The 27,008-nt window shown below is 45.2% G+C and overlaps 1 protein-coding gene across 1 annotated transcript; it reads left to right on the forward strand.

Annotated features, from left to right (window-relative positions):
• The first annotated feature begins 316 nt into the window (after positions 1-316).
• On the forward strand, positions 317-26,128 carry KCNJ10 (potassium inwardly rectifying channel subfamily J member 10). The gene is made up of 2 exons (XM_074223112.1): positions 317-397; positions 20,866-26,128. The coding sequence occupies exon 2, from the start codon at positions 20,866-20,868 to the stop codon at positions 22,003-22,005; it is 1,140 nt and encodes a 379-aa protein (XP_074079213.1). The 5' UTR covers positions 317-397; the 3' UTR covers positions 22,006-26,128.
• Positions 26,129-27,008: the final 880 nt, after the last annotated feature.

Below are 27,008 nucleotides of genomic sequence, written 5' to 3' on the forward strand. Positions count from 1 at the left end.
CCCCCTCCAATCCCAGCAACAGGTCCTCAGCGCTCCACTATCTTATTGGTCACTGGCCCTCCCCCCCCCCGCCTCCGCCCATCCCCCCATCCCTCAGTCGCCCCCCCCCCCCCACGCCGTGGCCCCACCATTCACACAAAACTTGGCTCGGTCGCTGAGGAGGGAGGGGGCGGCCCGACCCGGCCCAGCTCTGCCCCCGGCCCGGCCCGGCCCCGGCCCCGGCCCCGGCCCCGGCCCCGGCCCAGCCCTTATCTGATCGACTGGTCCAGTTTAAGAGCCGGGCCCCGCCCGTCCCGCAGCTCCTGTCCGTGCTCAGCCTCCAGCCCGCCCCGTCAGGCAAGTTTTCGGGGGTGCTCTCCACCACCGGCCCCAGGTGCCTCCCTGCCCAGGACCCAAGGTAAGGGATGCGGCGACCCTGCCCTGGGGAATCGGGGGAGACGGACAGAAGCTGCTGCTCCAGCACGGAACCTGGCGGGCTGTCCACCCCGACTCCAGAGACTTCTCCTCCAGCCCTCCGCGGACCTCGACGTCCCGGTCCTCAGCTTCGCTCACCAGAGGAGCCCCTGAGGGGACCCCTGAGGAGCAGCTGTGACCGACCGGCTTCCCAAGCCAGGGTTGAGGCGGGGGGAATCTCCGGACCTTGTCTCCTTTCCCCCCACCGCACCGCTTCCACAGGAGTTCCAGGTCACAAACTTGAGACACAGCCCCTCAGTCTGTGACACAGCGACCCCCCTCATACACACGCTCCCTGAATGACAAGAAGGGCTTCCCTCCTCCCAGGAACCCCGAGAAGCCCCCGTCTGGCTCCCCACATTGTAAAATGCTAATGGTGACATGCGCTGGCGCTGGACCACACACTGGCAGAAACACGACTCTCTTGTTGGGGAATGAGTTAACCTGATGCCCATCTCTGCCGAGTGCCATTGCCCCATTCCTAGCTTGAGGGCTTTTTCCTTAGCATGTACACCCACTCCCCTGTGACCTTCTCTGCTCCACCACCCCACCTCCAACTGTTTAATCGCAGGCTCTGTGAAGGGAGCAGTGGGACCATTTGAAGACGCCCAAAACAAACCGGGAGAAATGGCCCATTGAAAGAGACAAGGGTGGGGGGACTTCCTCCCCTTCCCCTTTATACTCCTCTTTCCTCACCTCCACCCCTTGCCAGGGCACTAATCAGTGGACACTTTGGGTAACGATGAAGATGAGAACTTTCTATCTGGAGCAGGGGGAGCGAATTAAGGTCGTTTCTATCCTTTCCTTAGATGAGATTTCAGCCCAGGTGTGGGCTGGGGAGGGATTGTTCTCAGAGGTGGAGTGAGGAGTGGGAGCATCATAGCATCATAGTTGAAGAACCGGAAGGGACTTTGTAGATACTCTAAGCTTATTGCACAGTTGAGGAAACTGAAGTGGTGACTTGATCACAGGTGGTAAATAGTGAAGCCAACTATAAGGAACCCAGTTTTCCTGAACCCTTTCCTACATCATGCTTCTTTTCTGGGAAGGTATCTTCCTAGGAAGCCAGAAAGGAGGAAATACTCCAGGAGAGGTTGAGGGGAGATTGTTTCAGAGGGTGTGCTCCAGTGCCAACCAGGCAGAACCAGGATTAGTCACAAAAATCTTAGCCCCGGGACCTAGATATTCTGAATGGTCCAGCAAAAGCAGCTAGTAAAGGATCTCTAAGCACATTCCCAACCTACTTGTGGTCACCATACTGTATTTTTGTTCAGGGTCAGCCGTGATGATTTTTGAATTTAGATTGGGGGTTGGATAGGACTGAAGTTTAGGGGACCTGGGAGAAAACAGGTGTCTTGGCTTACAGCAAATTCTTCAGAATGGTAGTGGGGGAGGTGTTATGATAGGGAGAGGGGCCAGGGATGGTTAACAGAAGCAGTAGATATAGCCTTGAGGGATGTCAGTTTTTTTTTCTCCCAAGTCCTCTCCCCAACCCCTTTGGTGGCCAGGGCAGTGGTGGGAAGAAAGGGGGGGGGGCTCCAAGGCTGTCTAGCCTCCTGAAGCCCCTGCCAACCTGGGCCCTGAAAGGAACTGCTGTTTTCAAAGTCATCCCTCCTCCTTCTCCTCCATTCCCCCCGCCCCCCCACCCCCCACAGTAGCCAGCTTGTCTCTGTGGATATCAAATGGCAATGACTCCACTAATGGGGAGGGGGAGGGAATGGTCCAGATTCCTTATAGTAGCTTTGGCACAAAGCCTGACCCCCCCTCACTCCTCACCCTGAGCAAAAGCCATTACTGTTTTGCCATTTATATCCTGTTCTTGTCTCCCTTCTTCTGAATCCCATCTGCCCCCTTGCTGTGATATGATTCCACCCACACCACTGCACATGGAGGTGTATATTAGGTGTGGAAAGGCAGTTATCTTCCTCTGCTTTCCCTCCAATTACAATATACCTTTTTGCATTGTTCCCTGCATATGAAGCCCATTTTGTCAACATGAAGTTTAAGAGCTTAGTAGAGAGAAGAGGTTGACAAACGTACTCAGATGTCCAGGATGCTAGTTTTCCTGGATCTTCTCTGCTTGTTCCCTTGGCTCAAAAAGTCCAAGATTTGAGGATCAGGGATCATCAGGTTTCTCTCCCAACCTGTCTCAACTCTGAAGTTCTGAGATTGGTGATCTTGGAAGGTGGTAAGGTAATGGGAAGTGACTGACTATAGAGGGCTCTCTAGAATCAGGTTGGGAAGATACCTGGATCTTAGACACAAGGAGAAGCAGGGAAGTGACCCTTTGGCATTGTCTGTTTAGTTGGAGAGGATAGAGCTGGGTAGTGGAGCCCCCAAAACCTGTTGCCAAAGTTATTTAGGGCAGAAGGAAAAAAAAAACAGCTTTTAGAACCCACTCCTCCCCTGGCCTAGATTCTTCTTCTGCCTGATTGGTCCATGGTCCTGCCAAGACAAAGGTCAAGTAGTTGGGGTGGCAGGGTAAGATTGAGGCCTTGGATAGAGGAAGGACACAGAGCTGAGATAGGACCTCAGGAAGGTTGAAGAAGGAGATCCAAGCCCCCAGCAATGATAGATGTGTAGACAGAGAATAGGAAAATGTTTTCATTTGGGTCTTAGGTAAATGTAAAGGAGAGGGTTTCTCTGAGGTTGGAACCAGAACTGACTAGCTTCTTTTGACATTATCCTGTCTATTCCCCTGTCTCTGGACCAACTATACAGTCCCTCTCCTAGTTGGTACAGATTGGAGGATCAGCATGGGGTGGGGAGGTAGCTTTTGAATACTGGAGATATCAAATTTTACCAGACATCATTCATTGCTCAAGTTGAAGTCCCCTCCCCTTTACCTTTAAGTAACCCTCCTCCAAAGTATCTCTATCCTTGGGTATCTCTCTCCCCTTTCTTGGTCCTCCCATGTATTCTTTAAATGACTCTGTAGAGAAGACTAATTCCCATTAGTGAACTCCCCCAAGAGACTTCATTTTGTGGAGGGATTTATTGTCATCCTGGTCCTGGTCCTGACTTTCTCTGGATTTCAAAACCATCCTCTATCCCCACCTGCTTTTCAGTGCCCTTTGAAGGCCATCTTATTCTTGAGAACAAGGGCCTGTTCTTTTTGTATTTGTACCCCCAGTGCTTATCACAACGTGTGCCCCAAGTCAAATGCTGAATCAGTGTGTGCTTCTCTCCTTCCTTCCTTCCTTCCTTCTTTCCCTCTTTCCTTCCTCCTCTCTTCTTTACTTCCTCCCTCCTTTCCTCCCTTTCCTCCCTTCCTTCCTATCTAGAAACCATGCTGGTGGTTGGAAAAACAAAGCAAATATTTAATATCTAATAGAATATTGGATCCAGAAAGAGCTTTAGAGATAATATAGCATAAGACCTATATTTTACAGATGGAGAGACTGAGGCCCAGAGAGATAAAGTGATTTCTTTAAATTCTTCTCTATTGGGTGGGAAATAAGAGGTTATGGGTCTGCTGCTCTGTCTGGAAAATAGAAGATTGGGGAATCTGGAGGAGGTCAAGAAGGCTGAATTGTGATCTTTAAAGCTCTTAGAGGTTACTATATATATATATATAATTATATATATGTACATATATACATATTCTCTCCATATATAGATTATATATAGTACATACATATATATGTATATATACATCTATGTATGGCACCTGAACTTTCCTTTCTCCAGTGAGGGCAGATGAACACAGAAAATGTGAGCATGAAGCATAAATATCTGAAATATAGAGCATCAAGAAGAGAAAAGGAGAAGGAAGCTATGATCTTGTCCCTGGTGACCTCCTATGGACTCATTTGGCACTGTCTCAGGGACAGGGATAGATATGACCATGGCCATAGGTGTCCTAGGCATGCTTTTTCCTTCTAATCCAATCACTCTACCTTTTCTTTTTCTTCTCTTCCTGACCTCTTAAAGTGGGTTTTACCTGAGACCTACCTCTCGAAGACTTCTCTCAGGCTTGTACCCTATGGGTACATAATAAATTTTGTTGAATTCAATCACCAACTATTAAGTGATAATTTACTGTATGTTAAGTGTATGTCTGACATGTAGAGAGATCTCACCCCTCAATCCCACAACTCCATTCACCACTTTTTCCACATCTCCGGTTCCAAATCTCCTCTTTCCCACAGGGTTGCATTGTATATCCAAAATTAAGCTCTTCAATTCCCCACCACCATTGCCAAATTTGCCAATGACATTAATCCCTGGGTTTTACCATAGGATTTTAGTGTTAGAAGAGACCACTAGAAAAAACTTCAGCAATCCTCTAATTCAACCCCCTCATTTAACAAATGAGATAGTGCTCAAGAAATTAAGTGACTTCCCCAAGTTTGCACAGATAATAAGTAGCAGATTCAAGTCTTCTCAGTTCACCCCCCCCCCCCACTACATTATTAAGCAACTTTTGTGTCCTTCTTTTCCTGCCTTCTCTATTAAAGGCTGAACATGCCTTTCTGTCCTTCTCTACCTTTCCAACCTCATCTAAGCCCAATTTTCATTCTGCTTGGACACCTGAAACAGCCTTCACTTGGCCTCTCTCTATTTAAATCTACTCCTTTCAGAGAATCACTCTTCTTATTCCTTGTTTGGATACTGGTCCTTTTCTGTTTAGATCCTCACAGTGTTACAATCATCTTACACACAACGAACACTTTCTAATCATAGATTTTCCATCAAAGGCATCATGATGTACAGAATGGGGGGGGGGGGGCATTGCATTTGGAGCCAAAAGTGTTGGTTCAAATCCTGACTCTCCTACTTTGTGTCTTGAAATTATAGATTCAGAGCTAGAAAGGACCTAGGAGATCCCCCTAATTCAGCCTTCTCATTTCAGATGATGAAACTGAAAATCAGAGAAGTTAAATGACTTGCCCAAAGTCACACAGGTATCCAGTGCCAAGCTGGAATTTGAACCAAGTTCATCTGACTTTTTAGAGTCAGTACTCATTCCACTGTCCCAGGCTGCCTCAGGGTCTGGTCTCGAGTTTACAATCACAATTTTAGAGTTGTAGGAACCTTATTGAGCATTAGTTTAACCCTCATTTTTAGGCGATGAGGTACTCTTTGAGCCTCTATTTCCTGATCTATAAAATGGAATCCCACTTTATAATATCTGCTTTCCCCCATGTGACAGAATTATTGTGAAAATCACATGTAATAAATTAGTTCTGGAAGAATTTTGTAAATTATAAGGGAATTCTAAATGAATAGAAGCTGTTGCTGTGTATTTGGGATCTTCTTCCCATCTAGTTCTCCTAATCTACTAAGATTTCCCTCCTTTAAACAAACAAACTAGACCTTTCCATTGTTCAACCTTGCCTCACCTCTCTCACTCCTGAACCTTGACACCACTCCCCCACCCTTTCCAGTTGAGGAGCCCCCTTCTCCTTCTCTCAGCAACCTCGGATCTATTTCCTCCCAAACTTTTCCTGACTCACCTTATCTAGAAAGGCTTCTCAGATTGTTTCCACGAAAGCATGAGTCTCTATAGCATCCCTCTTCATGCTCAAGCCCACTTATCATTCAGGATATCACATTCATTAATTATGGTGTTAACATTTTAAATTATTTAAATTTGGTATGTGTTCCATTTTCCTTCTCAGACATGGAGTTAGCTGAGTATAACTTCTTACCTGAGATAATCTCCAAGTGCCCCAACTCAGACATGGAGTAGATAAGCAGAAGTTCCTGCCCAGAACTGGACCTGGAGTCAGAAAGGCCTGATTCAAATGCAGCCTCAGACACTTACTAGCTATGTGACCCTGGGTAAATCACTTATCCCCATTTACCTTAGTTTCCTCAATTGTCAAATGAGCTAGAGAAGGAAATGACAAACCACTCCACTATCTTTGCCAAGAAAACCCCAAATAGAATCAAGAAGAGTCAGATACAACTGAATAATAATAAAGGTTGCAACATGGGGAAAGTTGAACTTCAGATTATTTTCATCATTTATTCACTGAAAAAAATATTAATTAGCATCTTACTCTATGCAAAACACTATATAAAACTCTGGAGAAGGTACAAAGCCCCATAAAGTGAAGTCTTTACACTCAAGGAGCTAATAATTTAGTAGAAGAAGTTCTAGTAAATGCATGAAGATCTAGGTTTGAATCCCAGCTCTTCAACTTATTTCTGTGTCCTTGGGTAAGTCATTCCCCATCTCTGGGTCTCAGTTTCCTCATCAGAGGCAAGTAGGTGGTATGTAGGAAAAGTGTTAGACTCTGAGTCAGGGAGATGAGAGTTTCAATGCTGCCTCAGATATGAGCTGTATGATCTTGGGCTAGTTCATGACATCTCTTAGCTTCAGTTTTCTCAGCTGTAAAATGGGAATAACATTGCTCTCTGGGTTTTTGTAAAGATCAAGTGAGATAACATAGGCAAAATATTTGCATACTTTAAAGTTCTAAGTAAATGTTCTCTGAAGCTGTTATCTTGAAATGGAGAGGTTAGACTAGATAATCTCCTAGGTCTCTTCACTTCTAAATCCAATGAGTATAAAGTACAATAAGGTTATAGATTTAGAGAACTGGGAGGGACTTCAGAAGCCATTTAGTCCACCCTTTCATTTTTATAGATAAAGACTCTAAAGACCAGAGAGGTCATGTGGACAAAGGTGATTTGTCCAAGGTCACACAGCTAGTAATAGATCAAAGATTTAAACTGACTCCAAATCTAAACTGAAGGAAGAATTGCTTCCCAGAACCAAATCCCAGAAAGTAGCATGGAGGCTATTAGAAATTTGAGTGGGTCTTAGCTGTGGAAGGAAGCTGGTCCTCAGAACCTCCTGAGTGAATCTTTCTTCTCTCCTCTTCTCACAGTCCCACACCGTTTTCGTGGAAATGGGAAATCTGAAAACCCTGATGCCTTTGTCATATTGGGTCAAATGTTTTATGTCCTTGACCAAGACTGGTCTGGCTCTAGCCTGACCTTGGAGTTCAGGACTCACTAGGCTGCTATGATACAGGGACAGTGGTTCCCCTTAGGGACCCAGAGATATGAAATGGTTTGCCTGAAGTCACAAGAAGATAACAGGAGCACCTCAAGATGACCATTTGGAAAGTAATAATAACTTATATTTTTCTGGTGCTTTGCCATGTACAAAGTTTCCACATATATATTACCTTATTTAATCCTCAAAATAGACCATTGTGATTTGTATCCCAAATATTGTTATTCTCTATTTTAAAGCATAGTAAACTGAGGCACATACAGGTTAAATGATTTGCTAAACATCACACAGTAACCAAGGAGCAGAATTGGAAATCAAATGGGTTCAGTTCTTTCATCTCCTAATGCTCTTTCCACCCTGATCAGAAAAACTAGCCAAATTGGTGTCTCTGTCTATCCCCCAATATTATATTACCTTCCAAAGTCCATGCCCTTTCTTGATCTCATAGTCTGGGTGATAAACTGGGGCTGGAAGGGAATTTATGTTTCTAGCAACACAACTGCCCACCCAGTTGTCTATCTTGTTTCTTTGCCCTATTTTTATGACTCAGTGGCATTCCTAGCCCCACTTGTTCACCTCTTCCCAGATAGTTTTCCTTTATTTTGTTCCTGGCCTTCAAACTGTCTCACCCCTTACTGGGCCTGCCCCATGCCAGCTGTCCCCAGTAACTACCCCCTGGGTTCCCTCCCTGCTTTGTGTCCTGGTGTCTTGGGTCAGGGATGGAGCTGGAGGCGGAGCTGGGGATGAAGGGGCTTGGTGAATGGGTGAATGGGGACAGGTCTGGACACTGATACTCTGCTTGCTGCTCACACAGAGTGGTTGTGATGGAGACAGAAAGGAAAGACAGACGCAGAGCATGAGTACAAATAGCACAGATACCCTTGACTTAAAGGCTGAACTAAGGTACTCTATTTGCCTTGTTGTGTCTTCATGAAGCATGTGAGCAGGGTACATTGGGGTGGGGGGGAGCATGGGAAGGGAGACTTCTGTGGCTATAGCTCCTTCAGAATCCCTGGCTCTGGCATTTTTTTAACTTCATCTAAAGAGCTCTGTTTCTCAAATTTTCACAACCTCTTTAAAAACCATCTGGGAAACTAAGGCAGAGAGTGGGTGGCCCAGACCCCTCCCTTTCCCCATTCTAGAGGCATGCCTGGGTGCTATATTTCCAAGTCTATGCCCCCTCTTCCCCTCTCCCATCCCTAAGGGGTTTCTGTGGATTTTTTTCATTTAGAAAATTCTTTCTTGGGATTTTTTGGGTTTGGAGCATGACTGGCAGACTCAGGATTCAGCCCTTTCCTCTTTCTCTTTACTGTTCAGTGCCTTTAGGGGAACTCACTATAACCCAGTCCTCCCCCATCAAGGCCCTGAATCCCCCCTCCCAACTCCCCCACAACCACACACACACACACACACACACACACACACACACACACACACCCTCCCAGACTGTGGGACAGGGAGCCAGAGGAGGAGCCAGCCCTGCATACTAATGCAGGGCCCATTGTCAAAGCCGCTTTGTGCCCCAGCTCTCCATTGAGGCGGCTCTGAGGCAGGCACAATGGGGGCTCTGTCCCTGAGTTCCCCCCAAACAGTCACCTGCTTTCAGAGCCTCTCCTCCCCCCTCCCAACAGTGTCCGGAGGGGCTGGAGAGAGTGGGGGTGTGGGCTCTGGGCCAGGGGCCTTGGGGGTGGGGAGAATGGACAGGGGGCACTGCCACCCCTGGGTCAGGCATGAAAGATGGGCAGTTGGCAAGGCTTTGACTTCAATGAGTAAAGATGCAGACAGAGCAATGAATTTCCAGTGGGAGTTGGATTGGGGGGCGGCCACTCCTGCTTGGAATGTGGGTCCTGTGGGGCTGGAAGAAGGAGACACTTCCATTGATGCCCACCTCCATGCCCACAATACTCAGCATGGTCTAATAATTATCATTCCTCTATTCTCCCAAACCCCTGAGATAGGATGAAGACAGAAAGACCTCCCCCTGCCCACCTCCATTCAGGCAGTTATATATGCAGACACACATACTGGCAGGCACACATGAGTATGCCTCATACATGCATGCACATACCCCCACATACACAGAGACACTCTCATATATGCAGACACACACACACACACACAGACATGTTCCTGGAGATGCAGCATTGTGGAATATAAAGATCCCTGAAGACCTGGAGATGAATCCTAGTTGTGAAATATCTTAGCTATGTGACCCTGCACAAGTGACTTAACCTCTCTGAACCTCAGTTTCCCCAAAGGTCAAATGGGAATAATAATACTTTCACTACTCACCTCCTGGCACTGGTTTGTAAATCTCACAGCACTAGAGAAAAGTGAGTTCTTATTATATGTTGCCTATTCATACATACATAGACATCTGTAGGTACACACATGACTGTCCCACCAGAAACACTGACATTCAAACATCTTGCTAACACCTGCACATATAATCTGAGCCCCACTCAGATAAGCACAGGTGTCCCATACCCCCCTCCCCCATCCCAACCATGTGCTTGGCTGTAGAGCATCCCCTTTTCCCTCCCCGGCACCTCAGCTCCCCCCACCTCTGTGCCCTTGCCACCCCCCTCCTGCTCTGACACAGGTTGTAACAAGTTTGCACTTGTTGTGACCTCGAGAATGTGGCCCTGGGGCTGGGAATGTCCCACTACTCCAGCAGTGGCTTAAACTTTAACCAGAGCACACTCCCTGCAGCTCCTGAGCAAGGCACCGCAGCCCCTATCGGGCTCCTTCCCACCCCCCACCCCCAGAAAGGGCACCGGCCTCCTTCCTGCAACCCCTGAAGAGATCAAGTCAACTTCCCACAGGGTGGCTATTGCACCTTGGATCTGCTTCAGTCCTCAGAGCTGTATTTGGGATGAGGATGTGTTTCTTCCTTACATGCCCCACCAACCTAGGAAGATGGGAGAGGGGAGGAGAGGCTGGAGGAACACCTATTAGAGAAGCCTGGAAAGATCCTTTTGTGATTCTTTGGGCTGTACAGATGGAGAAACTCGACAATCCCTACCTCCCCAACTGTCCATCCCAGTATCTCAGATGCTTTTATACTAGGAAGACTTCTCGTATCCAGCCTTAATCCCTTCTGATATTGCAGCTCTCATATAGGACTGAGCTTCACAACCCTCAAAGATGAAGCACTTCTTGGAATCAAGGTTCTGGTTCTGTCCACTCTGGAGAGACAGAGATGGAAACCATAGGAGCATCCCCACCCCAAGATGAGAGTCCCAAGATCTGAAGTAGGGGGATCAGGGAAGGGATTCTGGCTTGGGATAATACCCTCTAAAACACCAATAAAACTAACATCCTAACTGGAGTTCATTTGCTTGTTTGCATACTTTATATACCATCAATGTTCCTTTGCTGTGTGACAAAATAAAGAATGCATGGAAAGTTCCAAGGCCCAGCTCCTTCCCCAGCCTGCTCTAGGCCCTCTCCCTCTCTCCTCATGCCCCAGCCCCTGCTCTCTCCAACACTGACCCCTAGCTTCCATCCCTTTCTTCCTCCTGCTGTCTTCTCTCAGGATGGATCGTCCCCCAAAAGATCTCATCATTCTTTCAGTGCCAAACCCACTGAGGACAGTGAGAGACGGTGTGCTCTTGCTTCCATGGTTTTCTAGGCAAAGTCTTCCTTGCTCCTCTAGTCTCTGAGTTTCCTCTTTTCTGACACTCTCAATATCTCCAAATGAGGAATATAGAGAAAAAAGTGGAAAGTGGAAACCATCAAAGTGGCTTGAGGAATGAATTTTCTTTTTGAAGGGGTCTGCAACCTGAGATAGAGAAGAAGGTATGATCCCAAATTTATGTGCTGGATGAAGGGAAGGAAATTTTAAGGATCCTTGGTCTCTATTTCTGCCAAAGATAAAATCAGTACATGGGATTTAGATTAAGACACACAGAAAAAGAATCTTCCTAATGATTAGAGGTCACTCAGGCATGGAGGAGATGAAAAATTCTCTTTCCTTTTTGGAAGTGTTTGTGAAGAGCAGATACCCTGAAAGGATGATGCTGAGCAAAGGACCATTGAGTCTGGAAACTAAGATAAACTCTCTAGAGAACTGTTGGCTGTGGAATTTTCTGAACCTTTCTGAATTTTATGCCCCATTTTCAATATATCCTACTATGAGATCATTTTGCCCCGTTCCCCTCACTCCTGCCATACACCCTGTTCCCAAAAGGATCAAATTTAGGTTAAGGTGAAAGGTAGTAACTATTTAACTTCCATTCTTCTTCAATCCAGTGTACAGCTGTAATTGTCCTTGCCTACACTGTTCCACAGTCCCTCTAATTCCATCCGTTTTCATCCTCCCTACTTTTGGTCCCAATCAATGACAGATTCTTAATTCTTTCTTTTAACCCACTTACCTGAAATGTGATAGAGGAAGAGCATGAGATGAACCCAACCAGATGTTTTTAATAGAATGGGACAGCCCATCTTGACTCTGTAGGACCTGGGAGCATCCCCAGGGACAAAGGTCTGTGGGAAGAACAGGAAGAAAGAAGTAATGGCTTTGGGGGAAAGGGCAGGGCATTCCTGTGATTTTTATGTTAAAAATGAAGCAACTGAGTTGAAAAGTGGTCATTTATGAGTTATTCCATTAGGTTAAACCAATCTAGGAAAAGTAGTCATGGAATTCCATTTGGAGTATTCAGACAGGCCCTTTCTGGCCCAGTTTCTTGACATGAACAATCCAGTCAAGTTGGGCAATTTACTGTTCTCTATCTTGTGCTTTTCCACAACCAATCAAGCTGCTGCCTCTGCCTTATTTTCCCTTCTCTCCCCCATTTTTGCCTGTGGAAAAATTGACCATACTTCAAAGACCACTTATGTATACATCTGGAGGGGGGAAAATGTAGAAACTTTGTAATCCCAGGGAGCCTCTCTCACCTTCCCAATCTTTTCCCCTGTTCCTCAATTTTCTTTTTTCTTGATAAAAGGCTAGGATCACATATTTAAATTGAAAGAAATCTGATAGATAATCTAGTCCAATTCCTTCATTTTACAGATTAGGAAACTGGAGTTTAGAGGTTAAGAGACTTGCCTGAGGTCACACAAGTACATAAATGGCAGAGGCAGGTTGAACCTGGACCTTTACTGCCTCTCAGCTGTAACCAGGAATCTGTATCATGGGACTTTGCACAGCAAGGGCGGGGAAGGGTCATGTGTACTTCCTAGGGATGCTTGCTAGGTCTGGAGGACATCTTTTGGGTCCAGAACTCTCTGACTTTGACCTTCAGGTCCTAAAAGCTGCTCATTTCCCCAAGAAGCATGAGAGAACCCAAGCCCTATTACAGGAATCCAGGGGTTCTGATATTGAACTTCTTGGCTCCAATTTTGTGACTTTTTGTTCTTCGGTTTCCCCTGCAGGACTGTGAATCCTCCAGAAAGATGGGCTCCCTCAAAACAGAGAGTTCTTTAGAGTATTGGAAAGGACTCACTAAGAAAAGACACAGAGAAAGGGAGCATTCCAGGAGGAGACTCTAAGACCAAGTGTTAAATTAAATCAGGAGGAAAGAGAGGTTGAGGAGAGCCTAAGTTAGAATCTCTAAGTCCTTTGAAAGGTTAAGCTGCAATTGCAATAAAGGAGAATTGAAGTCAGAAAGAAGGAAGAACTCACAAACAATGAGGAGCTTCAGATCCTAGAAAGGGTGGTTGAATATGGAAGGGGTGTATATATATATATATATATATATATATATATATAGAGAGAGAGAGAGAGAGAGAGAGAGAGAGAGAGACAGAGAGAGACAGAGAGACAGAGAGACAGAGACAGAGAGAGAGACAGAGAGAGAGAGAGAGAGAGAGAGAGAGAGAGAGAATCATTGGTTCTCTCATGACTGCTCTTACTAAAGGAGAGATTTCCTTGTTTGAAAGAGGATAAAGGAAATGACCTCTAGAGGTCTCAGCCAGTTCTAAAAAACCTAGTAAAATAAAGGAAGCCATCATACATGTGCTTTTCCTGGGGTGTGATCTTGTCACCTGGAAATACTCCATTCTTTACAATTTTCCTTCAGCCTTCTATCCTTCCTCTAAAACTCCTCCCAAGAATTTCCAATCACTTTTTTCTTACTATTTCCTCATACCCTAGAGAATGGTTTTCCAGCAGGCAGGGAAATTGAGGCAGAGAATGAGGAAAATAAGGAGAGCAAGGACAGTGCTCCTGCCCTTCTTCAATTCTCCCTGCTGGAGGACAGGATGGCCTCATTCTGGGCCCAAGGGGCCAGGAGCCCCTGAGGAGCCGGTCCGACAAGCTCAGGCCCCTCTCCGATTTCCTGGCTCCTCCATAGGGCCATGGCCCAAGATGCTGGTGGCAGATCTGGTGACAGCTCAATAGTGCTTTGGCCTCCACTCCCAGAGGCCTTATCTCCTGGGGCCTGGCCATCTCCGTGCCACAGACCAGTATTCAGGGCCTGCCAGCTTCTTGGAGTCATGAGCCTAAGGAAGGTGAAGGGTGCATGCCCCAATTGGGGGTGGTGGTAACAAAAATTGGGAAGTTTAGCTCTACTCAGTATCTTAATAACTAAAGAATATACCCCTCCAATGACCCCAAGACCAGTTTGCAGGAGCCCTTCTTGCCTAGGGAGTTACATGGGAGGAGGCACCCAAGGAAATGGAGAGATAAAAAGTAGATTGGAGATGTTTATCTATGAGAACAATACACCCTGATCTCCCAGACCTTGTCCACTGACCCCTTCTTGGGCTTGGAGATTGGTGAATAGGGGGCAGAGAAACAAAGCATTGGAGTAGTCTTGAATTTCTTGGGAGGATCTGGAAATTGCATCAGTTAATATTTTGGGGAGGATTCAGGAAAGGAGTACTTGGGATAAATGATAATTCAAACAGCATTTAAGGTGACACCCCCCCCCCCCAAAGAGCTCTGCCTATAGTGGTTCTTCAGCAAGAAGTTCTAGTGTTTCCAAATCAAGGTGTTTTCTTCCTCCTACTCTATCTTCCAGTCCAGGTTCTTAGATCTGGGGAGAATGAGGTTGGGGGAAAATATCTACCAGGAAGCTGAAACTATAAGAAGTCATTGACTAAGGTTATGGGACAGAATCTAGGCAAGGCACTTAACCTCTGGCTACCACCATTTCCTCATTGTAAAATGGAGATAATAATAGCATCTCCTTCCTTAGGGTTATTGGTGCAAAAATATTTGTGAAGTGCTTTGTAAATCTTAAAGTAGCATTTAAATGCTAGTGATTATAGCATCCTTGGCCTCTAGGTAGAGAGTCTTCTCTTGCTCTAGAGCCTAGGTATTCTCTGACCAAAGGCTAGTTCATGTGGGTCTCCTTATAGAGAACTGAAACCCAGAGAGGTGTTGAGGGAGATGTTAAAACTTAGAAAAGATTTATCCTAAGTAAGGGTGAGAGAGAGAAGAAGTCCTCTTGTCTATTACCTTGATTCAATCTTATCTTGTCTGGATTGCTCCAGAAAAAGGACACTATAATCTCCCTTTAGCCAGTTCAATACAGTTCAACAAGCACTTAAGTATCCACTACTCTTAGGTCCTTCATACCGTCTTTTATGTAGTTATCCCTAGCCTAACTTCACTCTCTTCTGTTTTGGATTAATCTTATTTCCTCTGACTCCTTAGTGGAGAGGGACTGGAAAGGTGGCAGGGGGCAAGCAATGGAATACTATCTTTTGGGTTACACTTGACTTCAGTCCTTTCTTTGTTGAGGTTCAAGCTTGAGAAGTTTTTATTTCTAACTCATCCTCCTGGGCAACTATAGCTGAGTTCTTAGTCACCCTTTAAGCCAGTTCCACAAAAAGAAGCCCAGCTATTGCCAGGCACCTACCACTGCCAACCTTAGTATAGGGCAGATTCCTTGGTGTGGTCCCCACTGTGGCCTGGTGATCTTGAAGGGTGGGGGGGTTGCATAGAACCAGTATCCATCTGCTGAGTGCCCCAGGGAACCTGCCCTCCTGATGCCCTCAATTTACAAACAGGGAGAGGGAAGCCCTTGAATGCCAACCTCCGGGCAACTCTCTGCAGGAACATTGTGCCCTCTTTCCAGAGGACAGAGGGCATGGCCTAAAAATTGGGAATTACTGAGCTTGGGAGGTGGAGAGAGGGAGGAAAGAGGGAGCGGCTAAAATCAGCCCACCAGACAGAGGAGCTGGATGGTTAGAGAAGGGCCTCTAATATGGTCCCATCTCTCCTTCCCTCCTTCCCCTAACCGGAAATCACATGGGGGATCTGAAGGGGCCAAGCAGAGGTCTCTGGCTCCCAGGAAACACTTTGAAGCCTTTTCTCTCCTTTTTGTTCGGGCAATGAAAACTTTCCAAACATTGACACAAGGGAAGAAAAGCCTATTCTTCTGCCATGGGCCCAAGGCCTGTGTGCCAGACTGGGGCCAAGGGATGGGAGGGAAAAGGAAGAAGGGCAGAGGATGGGGATAGAGCAATTTTGACTCTACCACAAATGAGCCTACACATTCACATAGCCCTCATCCTGCCTCCTCCACTCACCCACTCCAAGTTTTGTTCATATGATTCCATTTTTCTATATTCTCTATTTTTCTAGAAATTAATGAAAAACAAAATCTGTCTCAAGAGAATAAATCCCAAATCCAATTCATTCTTCCTCAAAGACTGACAACTCAGTCTTTCTTCTTTGTCCTAGTTTTGCATCAATTCTCCCCTCTCATCTTCTCCAGTCTCCCCATTCTCCTCTTCCCTAACTTAGATGTCTTTGCAAGACATGCTGCATTATACTAAATCTACATTGGGGAGCCTTTCAGGTCAGACTAATGTTTGAGTTTGAATTGGTAATCCATTAAAGATATAAAGTCAAGTCTGGCAAGAGGAGGTTGTGGAATGATTTCCCATTTCCCTGGATGACAAAACAAGTGGGAATGGACTAAAATTGTCTGGTGGTCTGGTCAGTCCACCCTTGGAGCAATGGGGACATGTTTCAGAAAGGAAAAACTCTAGTGAATTCAGAGCAGAGTGACTAGGCTGGTGGGAAGACTGGAGAGAATATCATTTCTATGACCTGTGATCTACTGAAGGAATGTAGGTTGTTTAGTCTGGAGAAGACAAGAGGAGTGAGGAGATATAATCGAGTTGTTTTTAAGTATTTGAGGGTTATCACATAGAGAACAGATTTGCTCTGATTGGTTCAGAAGAAATAAGTAGTAGAGGGGCAGCTAGGTGGCGCAGTGCATAGAGCATAGGCCCTGGAGTCAGGAGCACCTGAGTTCAAATACGGCCTCAGACACTTAATAATTACCTAGCTGTGTGGCCTTGGGCAAGCCACTTAACCCCATTGCCTTGCAAAAAAAAAAAAGAAAAAGAAAAATAAGTAGTAGGAAAGGGCAGAAGAAAGGTAGATTTTAGCTCAAAATAGGGGAAAACTTTCATAATTAGAGATTCAATGTCTTCTGAAATATTATCTTTCCTATAGAGAAATTCTAAGTGTAATTGATAAAACTCTTAATTGATAAAGAGCTGGTCTCAAAGTCAGAAAGACCCACGTTGAAGTACAGACTCTGACTGACTCTGGGCAGGTCATTTAATCTCTTGGTGTTGTCTTAATGAATTTTCTATAACCCTAGGGATTAAACAACTGCCAATCTGCATTGCTAGAGGGAGTTAGTTTCCTCATAATGAATTCCCTTCACCAAAGAAATCACAAATCTAAACAAAATATTATTAGTTTACAGCTATCTAGAGCATTAAGGCTTGCAAAAGGTTTTACACAGATTACCTCCTGTGATCCTCCCAACCATAAACATATGTGCTTATATATGAATATATGAGAGAGAAAGAGAGAGAGAGAGAGAGACATAGAGAGGAAGAAAAAGAAGAGAGAAGAGAGGGAAGAGGGAGAGAGAGACAGACAGATAGACAGAGAGAGAGAGAGAGAGAGAGAGAGAGAGACAGAGACAGAGACAGAGAGACAGAGAGAGAATGTCTAACATATTCCTGTCACATAGTAGGCACTTAATGCTTGTTCACTTAAATTGAGATAGGATTTGAATTCAAGTGTTCCTGAAACTCAACAGAAGAAACTGGAGAGCCTCGTGAGGAGAAGACAGCGACAAAGGAGAAGAGAGACAAAGAAGAACAAGAAACTAGGAAAGAGGGGGAAAATATATCCAATGAGATGACCAAATGGATGAGAAATGAAAGACAGCACAAAAATCAGAAAATAAGGGTGGAGGTGAGGGGAGTGGGAAGTGGATGTGTAGAAGAGAAGTGGGAAGAATAAAGAAGACCGACTGAAAAAGCAATAGAAGTAAGCATAGGAAACAAAAAAGAATGCTATCACCTTTAATTGCCTTCATGTCATTCATCCAGGGCATTATCCCTGAGTAAAGTCCTTCCTACCAACCTGGCTCCCACTGGCCTCTCAGCATGCTTTGATCAAGTTCTTCCTTGGGTCTCAGTCAGGATGGGAAGAAGAGGCAATCTAATTTTAATAGAAGCTTCTACAAAATAGCATCAAGAAGACAAATTCATTGCTAAAAAATAAAATTGTGATAAATGTATGGTGGCTGGCTTAGCTGACTGATCAACTTTACAAGGTCTGGATCTCATATTTGATTCCTCTGTACTCCAGGGCTGCTGTGCTATCCACTGCACTATCTGCTGCACCTAGCTGCTCCCACTCATGTTTAACTTCCTTTTGGATTAGCTGTGGGTGTGGAGTATGTGGAATTGGTTCGCACATTCAGATTGCTTTCCTCATGCTGAGGTCCCATAGTTTAGTGAAAAAGAGACAGGAAAGCTAGATGCCAATCATGGTTTCAATATTTTGGATCCCTGGTAGATTAGCTCCTGGAAGGCTAGGACTGATTTGGTTTTTGTCTTTGCAGAAAGACACTAAAGATATGATTATTGCATTGACTTGGATAGCTGTGTGACCACAGTAAAGATATTTTATCCCTCTGATCTTCAGTTTCCTCGTCTGTAAAATGGAGATAAAAACAAATTTGAAAACTTACTAGATGACTGATGAAAGGGAATTACAGATTAATCTACCTGGTAAATTATTGGATCCTCCCTATTATAGTTAAGGGTGTTCCCTGACAACACATTTGGTGAGAAATTTGGGGATGAGTGTTGGGATTAAGCCCAGCTGTTTCATCTCAGCTCACTGAAGGAAAGTGGGCAGGGAGCAGGTAGAAGCCCCCTGTGCGGTCAGGTGCTGATCACCCACTGTACCCTGGACAAGAATCAGCTGCCTTATATCCAAATCTCAGCTTTTTTATCTGCTCCTGTGTGACCTCAGACTAATTCATTCTTTCATCTCTTTGGGCCTCATTAGCCTCATCTGTAAAACCAAGGAGAGTTTTAATAAGATGGATTCATCTCTAAATCTATGATCCTGTGATCTCTGTAGTCCTTTCCAAGATCTAAATTCTTATGGTTCTGATCATGGTCTCCCTCCCCCTTCTCTGAGCCTGACTTTGATCTGAGTCCTAGAGAGTGGGACTACACCACCCTCTAGTGGGGACATAGCCACTAGGTCCTTGGAGCTTTGGCCTACCTGCCTTCCCACATGTTTGGGTCCAGGTTGGAGAAAGAGGGGATGAGAGGGAGATTCTTTTGCAGGCACTCCTGGCCCTGGTTCTCCAAGAAGAGCCAAGTCACTTGGGTGTGGGAGGTGGCAGACACAACAGCTGGGGGCATCAGATAACAGATGAAGGAGGCAGATAAAACAGCTGGCACCAGCAGATACAACAACTGGAGGTGGCAGACACAACAGGCGGAGGTGGCAAATAGGCCAGCTAGAAGCCAAAGGCCCTATTGCCCATGAAGATGGAGCTGAGTAAGGGATCTAGTGAGGCTGTGTCTGCCCTGTTTTTTCAAGGGTCACTACAAATGCAGCAGAGATGTTTCCCCTTGAAAGCTTGAGACCAATGAGAAAAACCATCCTAAGAAGTTCTGGCATAATTTTTATTGCTTTATGTTCCAGAGGGAATTACCCCATTATCTTTAAAATTTTTTTCAAACAACAAGGGAAGGCAAAAGCATAGTAGTCTAGATCCCTGAATGCTCTGAAGGTCTTAGTGGCCTGTTTTCCCAGGAGTATTAGGCCTTCGTGGTGTTCATTTAACCCCTACTCCTCAAGATGAAATTACCTGCCCAGGGGAGGTCCAGGACCTCCCTTGAAAGCCAGGCCCACAGGCAGAATGTAAAAGCTCAGTTCACCAATGCTTCTTTACCCCTGGAAAAGTGCAAGATACTCCAGAGGCAGGCAGGGGTCCCATGTCCAGTCTAGAGGAGACTGTCTCCTGTTTCAAGGCAGGATGCACAGCAGTTCTGAACTTAAATCTAGTCAGACACCAGCAATGATTAGCACTCAATCCCTTTTCTACCCTCCTGGGCCAGAACAATTCTCCAGTTTGAAATCTGCCAATCTTTCCCAAGGGCCCCTTCAGAAAATGCCCTACCACCTTCAGGAGAGCACCTTCCTTCACTCTTGCTTCTTTTGTCCTATCTGCATGTATGAGCCCTGTCCATACCTTGACCTGTGACACACAGCATCCTTTAGGCATGAGATGAACTACCAAGCATCGTTTGGGGTCCAAAGGAGAGGGAGACCAGCTTTTGAAATCTTGTGGTGTAGTGGACCAAGTGTTGAACTTTGAGTCAGGTTCAAATGCCAGCTCTAAACCTGTTTCCTCAATTGTCAGTAATAAAATCTTCACAGAGTTCTGTAAAGATCAAGAGACATGATGTACACAAGTTATAGGGACAGGACCCAAGATTGCACTGGAAATTCCTGGATGAAAAAACTCCTTATACCAGTATAGGTCAGCACCTTCTCTGCAATTTATAGTTTTTTTAATCTGCCTCTAGCACTGAAAAGTGAAGTGACTTGTCCAGGCCCACACATCCAACATGCATTAGAGGTCGACTTTAAAGCGCTATATATAGTCAGCTATTTTTATTTCTGAGATAGCTAAATATCTCCCTGTCTTCACTGGTCATAGCTTGAGAGCTGGAAGGAATCTTAGAGACCTCTGCATTTGACAGGGAGAAGGCTGAGGCCCAGAGAAGTAGGACTTGCCCTAAGTCAGCTGGTAGAGGGAGGAGTAGAAGTCCAGCCTGGGCACTCTTCAAAAAAAAAATCCATGTTCATGCCCAGGGTCAGGGTGTAGAACTGGAGATGCTCTAATGGGATGACCTTTCCTGCTGATGACTACACCAGCATGGGCAGAACCAAGAGGCTCTGGAGAAATCTTCATGGGGTCTAATGGAGACTTGGCTATTTAGGAGCAATGGGTCCCATTTCAGTCTCTGTTCACTCCACCTTCAGGGGATCCTGGGATGAGGCAGTGGTCACAACTGAGATCAGATTGATTGCTCACCCTCAGAGAATATAGAATTTTCAGAAGTTCTCTAGAGGTGGTTGCCAGAGAATGGCCAGGGTCTTGTATAAACCTCTGCCATGCTGTCTTCCTCTCCAGATGACTTCAGTTGCAAAGGTGTACTACAGCCAGACCACCCAGACGGAGAGCCGGCCCCTAATGGGCCCAGGGCTGCGCCGCCGGCGGGTGCTAACCAAGGATGGCCGCAGCAACATCCGCATGGAACACATCGCTGACAAGCGCTTCCTCTACCTCAAGGACCTATGGACCACCTTCATTGACATGCAGTGGCGATACAAGCTGTTATTATTCTCTGCCACCTTTGCGGGCACCTGGTTTCTGTTTGGTGTTGTGTGGTACCTAGTGGCTGTGGCCCATGGAGATCTGTTGGAGCTAGGGCCTCCCGCTAACCACACACCCTGTGTGGTGCAGGTACACACACTCACAGGTGCCTTCCTCTTCTCCCTTGAGTCACAGACCACCATCGGTTATGGCTTCCGCTATATTAGTGAAGAATGTCCATTGGCCATTGTCCTCCTCATTGCCCAGCTGGTGCTTACCACCATTCTGGAGATCTTTATCACAGGCACCTTTCTGGCCAAAATTGCCCGGCCCAAGAAGAGAGCTGAGACCATCCGTTTCAGCCAGCATGCTGTGGTGGCTACCCATGATGGCAAACCCTGCCTCATGATCCGTGTAGCCAACATGCGCAAAAGCCTTCTCATTGGCTGCCAGGTGACAGGTAAGCTGCTCCAGACCCATTTAACTAAGGAGGGGGAGAGCATCCGGCTCAATCAAGTCAATGTGGCTTTCCAGGTGGACACAGCATCTGACAGCCCATTCCTCATCCTACCCCTTACTTTCTACCACGTGGTGGATGAATCCAGCCCTCTGCGTGACCTGCCCCTACGAAGTGGTGAGGGGGACTTTGAGTTGGTTCTAATTCTCAGTGGGACAGTGGAATCTACCAGTGCCACCTGCCAGGTACGCACATCCTACTTGCCTGAGGAGATCCTTTGGGGCTATGAATTCACACCTGCCATCTCACTCTCGGCTAGTGGCAAGTATGTGGCTGACTTCAGCCTCTTTGATCAGGTCGTCAAAGTGACCCCACCTGGCTGCCTCCGAGATACCACTGTCCGTTATGGGGATCCTGAAAAGCTCAAGCTAGAGGAGTCATTCCGGGAACAGGAAGGGAAGGAAGGCAGTGCACTCAGTGTACGAATCAGCAACGTCTGACTGCTTTGACTCCCACTTCCCCCCATCCCTTCTGGCCAGAGGAGACATTCTCTGGTTCTCCCCTCCTCCCTGTCTCATGTCTGTTCTCTCTCTCTCCCAGCTTCCAGGTGGGGTGTCCTACCCAGACTCATTGGAGAGAGCCCCAGAGTCACCCTTCTAATCACATCTCCCTCCACCCAGTGGCCTGTAATTTGCCTAGGCCAGCCTGAGGGAACAAGTATCCCTTTGGAGTCTGAGCCCTACATCTAAGCCAAGGTTTGGGGGATTTGGGACAGAGTAGATTGGGCTGAGGAGGATTAGGAAATCTCAGCCATTACTGGAGATTCCATAAGAGAACAGTGCAGTTGGATGAATGGATGGACTCTGCTCCATTTATGAAGTTTAGTGCCTTGAGGATGGAAGACTTTTTCTATCTTCCCATCCAGCTAGTTCCCTGAGCCCAGGCTCTCTCTGCTGGTCACTCTAGAGACTACATTCTTAGATATGCTTGATGCTGTAACTTGGCAGAGAATAAAGCATCAACCTATCACAGTATCCCTGCTATACTCCAACAGAGTACACTACATCCTCTTCTAATGAGACTGACGCCCCCTTCTGACCCAAACCTATGGGCTTTATTGCCACCTTTCACATTCCCCAAGTGGATCCTCTCTCTAGGTCCCAGATCTAACTTTTCCTGCCTTTGATGCCTTTACCCCAAAGATTGGAACTGACCATAATAAATGACTACAACGCATATAGTTATATCACAATCACATATTTAAAGAGTTTAAAATTCTTCAAACTGAGGATATTGGAAAAAATAAATTGTCCAAATTCCAGGTGCTTATGTCCTTAGGTTATGCAAATATTCCCTGAGAATCTGACCCTGGTGACCACAGGGGTCTGAACCTCGTCTAAAGGTCTTAAGATGCTGTTTCAGACAGAAACCATCCTTAGGTACTCCTCCCTTCTAACGAGTTTGTTCACTGTCCCTTTCCCGTTACCATAGTGACTCTGTTTTCCAAGGTGAATGAGAGGTGAAGAAAAGGACTTTTCTTTATTTTTTGCTACACTGAAGACCAGATCTCAAGGTCCAGAAGCTCTGGTGAAATTGGACAGACCAAGTGAGAAGTTTTCTATACGCCAGGCTTTTGAATAGAGCTTCTTAGGTATGCTTTCAAGGAGTTGATGATATGCTATTGAGAACTGGACAGAAACCAAGATCTATGGTTGGTAGTCACTATTACCATCCCTAGTCACCCTATACTCCTCTAAAAAGTACAAGTTAGTTTCCAGGTCATTAGACAAATATCTGGAAGCTCTTAGAAAGAAGAACATGACATTCTTGGGACCCAGAGGAAAATGAAGAGGATCTGCCTTGTCCCGACTCTCCTGTTCCCCCAGAACTTGATCCCAGATACTTAGTGGACAAGTATTCTCCAAGGAAGAGTACTGCCCACCCAAAGATGTGATGCAGTAGAAAGAATGATGGATTTGAAGTCAGAGGACTTGAGTTCAAATTCTCATTCTGCCATTTATTGTGTGACTTGGAGCAAATCACCTAAACTCTCTGGATCTCAGTTTTGTCATTTGTAAATCAGGTGGGCTAACTGACCTCTAAGGTCTTTTAGCTCCAAATCTCTGATCCATTCCCTGGTAGGGACCAGGTTGGAGAGCCACTGGGGCTTTTAGACTGAAGAAAGCCTCCATATTGAGGCAAGTAATGGGGACAAGTTTTGTAGGGTTCTTGTGGAGTGTCAATAAATGAGGTAACTGAGAGAAGACCCTGTCTCTACATCAGAAGATGGTAGGCTATAGAAGAAGCAATATCTTGGCTTTTATAAGCCTATAGACTTGTAGACAGGTTCACAATATCTCCAGGCTGGTCCCAGAATCACAAACTGACTACATTTGCATAAGCTCCACCCATGAGGAGCCTTTTGGATTTAGCTAATCCTAACTGCTAAGTGGACATTGATATCATCTCTCTATCAATCTCTGCCTATAATAAAATAGGCCTAGGTGGAGTTTAGATAGAGTTGAGGTTTGCAGACTTGAAAGCTTCCATAGGACTAGAAGGGAGAATTTTCCCTTCTTGGAGTCAAATTTCCTTGATTTCTTCTGTATGTGTTTATATCTAGAAAGGGACACATATGCACTCACATATAATGTCCATACCTATATGGTATTCCTAATCAGTCCCCACCCATCTGGTTTCTTCTACACATAGCTGCCACCCCCTTACATGGATCATTCTTCCTCCCTCCCTCTATTCCCTCAGTCTTAATTCCTCAGACTTCCCAACTGTTTGGACAGTAAGCAAACTTGGAATCCAATTCACTGACTTCTTTCAATGGTCCCATCCCTACCTGTATCCTGCCTCCAGCTCCAGGCCTGCCTGTAAATTGCACTTTGTTTGGCAGACTCTCCTTTGGTCTGGCACTCTTATCCCCTTACCCATATGGCAGGGATCTCACTCTCCAACCCAATCTTGAAAGCCTTCAATAGAGGACAGCCTCTGTCCCCAGATAAGACTTAATACTCTTTGAAACTGTGAGTTGTGCCTCTGGATATATATAGCTTTTAAGGAAATGGCTCACATTTCCACTAACCATTATCTGGGAATGTGAGGAAAGGAAAGAGAGAAGAGCTACAGGTACAGATGGGGGGGATGAGAAGACTGAAGAAGGTGGTGGTGGTATTGAGGGAACCCACTGAAATCCACAAGACCTTTATTCACCTCCTTTACAATACTAGACATCTTAGATAAGAGAAAAAGGTACAGGCAAGATTTGGGAATGGGGGGAGGGAAATGTCATATGACATATATGGAAAGAGAAAAATAATATATAATATATATAAATATATATGTATGTGTAAATATGTGTACAGAAAAGTGCACAGAGAACTTACAGTGAGGGACAGGACACCTTACTCCAATGGAGGGTGGGGTTGGGAGAAAGATGGGTGGGATGCCCAAGACTCCCTGTCTTATGATGGTCACTGGTTTGGGTCACAGTCTAGAAATGGGGGATTGGCTCTGAGGACCTTGGAAATTGAGAAAGGATAGAATGGTTGATCTTGTTGGAAATAAAGAGGCATCTATTGTGAACTTGTGATACTCAGAAAACTAATCCTTCTGCTGGTGCTGCTGCTAGGGCCCAAAAAGGGCCTACTGGTAGGTAGAGGAAAAAGCAGGAATAAGAAAGGGGAATCTTTGGGGACAAGGTTTTTTTTTATGTTCTTACTCTTGTGCAGAGGTTAAGTCTGCTGGAAAACTTCTTAGTTCTGTTTCTGAATCCTAGCAGTTAGCTCCTAGCCCACATGTCTTTTTTTTTCTTGTACAGTCCAGTTCAATTTGTCCCTCTCAGTAGGACTTTCCTACTTACAGGGGTGATATCAATTATAGGCTGAGCTGTTAGGAGTAACGATGATCACATTGGGAGCCTTAACACAGATTTCAGCTTGACCTCCCTATCACATAAACTGGGGGTTCATGGCAGGGTAGCTCATCCTCCTAGTTCATGCATCCCACCCCTCCAATGTAGAGTGGTGGGCTACTACTTCCAATAGTTCTCCTAAAATAGATGCTTAAATATGTGTCTAAATGCTGATTGAAAGCCATACTTAGGAGGAGAATGTCTCCAAGGGCAGGTAGACCCCAATCCTGTCATTAGTGTCAAAGGGTTGTTTCTATATAGGTTGGAAAAGAGGGTAGGATTGCTTTGGGGGCTAGCTAGCTGTACCTTTCACATTACCATTAGTCCCTCAGTATCTCCCAAATCTAATGACTTCACCTGGGGATTTCACATGTGGCTTGAAGAAAAGGAAGAGGTTACCTACAACTCCCAAAGCCTGCATGGCAGGAATATTATTTCCTTCCCTAGGCTGCTGTCCCAGTCCTTCTCCCTCACTTGGCTTATTTAGTTTGTTTTTAAAGTAACACACTGCTACCTGCACTGTAAAGTTAGCTTGAGCCTCTGGCCCAATAATGACCCATTCTACTGAACCAGAAGAATCTAGGAAAAAGTGTTTCCATTCATTGCGCTAAAAACTAAACCAGGTCAGATTTATCCAGGAAAAAAAAGATGATTGAGTATTTTTTTTCTGTACAGCATAAACTACTAAATAAAATATTTCATCACCGTGATTTGTATATAGACTATTCTTGGACAAGAAAACAAGTCTCTTAGTAATAATAAAAAATTATTAAGGGGGGAAGTGGGGAGGCAATAGAGAGGTCTTGGGGGTAGTTAGTGTTTGACCAGGTGATTAAACACTAATGGTTTTCTGGTTTTTTGTCTGACCTACCTGCCCCTTTTTCTTCTCCTCTCCCCTTTTTTTTCTGTTAAGCCTTTCGCTAAAATCACTTATTCTTCCACTTTCCTTTTCTACTTTGAATTCCTTCAATAACCTCTCTAGATGTCCTATATGACTTAGGTGGAGAAAAGGCAAGGTCACTGGTTTAATTAAAAAGGATAAAATATTTCCTACCCCCTTTGAAGTCCTATTTGGCATCATACTCCCAAAGGCCACTTTACCTTTGATATTGGACACTCTTTCCATCCAGCATTAGCACAAAGCCATTTTTTTTCCTTCTTCTAAACCAATCAGTTGGCCTGTTGCCTGTATTTGTGGATGAGTCTTCATAGAATCACAGGGTTGGAAAGGACATCAAAGGTCCATGGTCCTATTTCTCAGGCTTAGGCTAGGGAACTGCCTCAAATCTCAGAGAAATTGATCTCTCTTCTGCCTTTTATTGTTGAAGTTTTGAGATAGATAGCGTTTCTTTTACAGAGAGAGGAAATAGATTCAAAAAACCCCTGTTTTAGACAATAGATAGGGAAGGAAGACAGTGGAGTCTCATAAATAAACATTTAACAATACCAATAAACATTTATTGAGTACCCTTTATGTCTGTAAAAAGCACTGGAGTTATAATAATATATAAAACTCAGCCCTCAAGGTATTTATAAAAATGGGGGGTGGGGAAGGGAGATGTAGGTAAAATAATAAATAGT

This window comes from Macrotis lagotis, chromosome 2 (assembly GCF_037893015.1).
Source record: "Macrotis lagotis isolate mMagLag1 chromosome 2, bilby.v1.9.chrom.fasta, whole genome shotgun sequence".
In the NCBI taxonomy this organism is placed as follows: domain Eukaryota; kingdom Metazoa; phylum Chordata; class Mammalia; order Peramelemorphia; family Peramelidae; genus Macrotis; species Macrotis lagotis.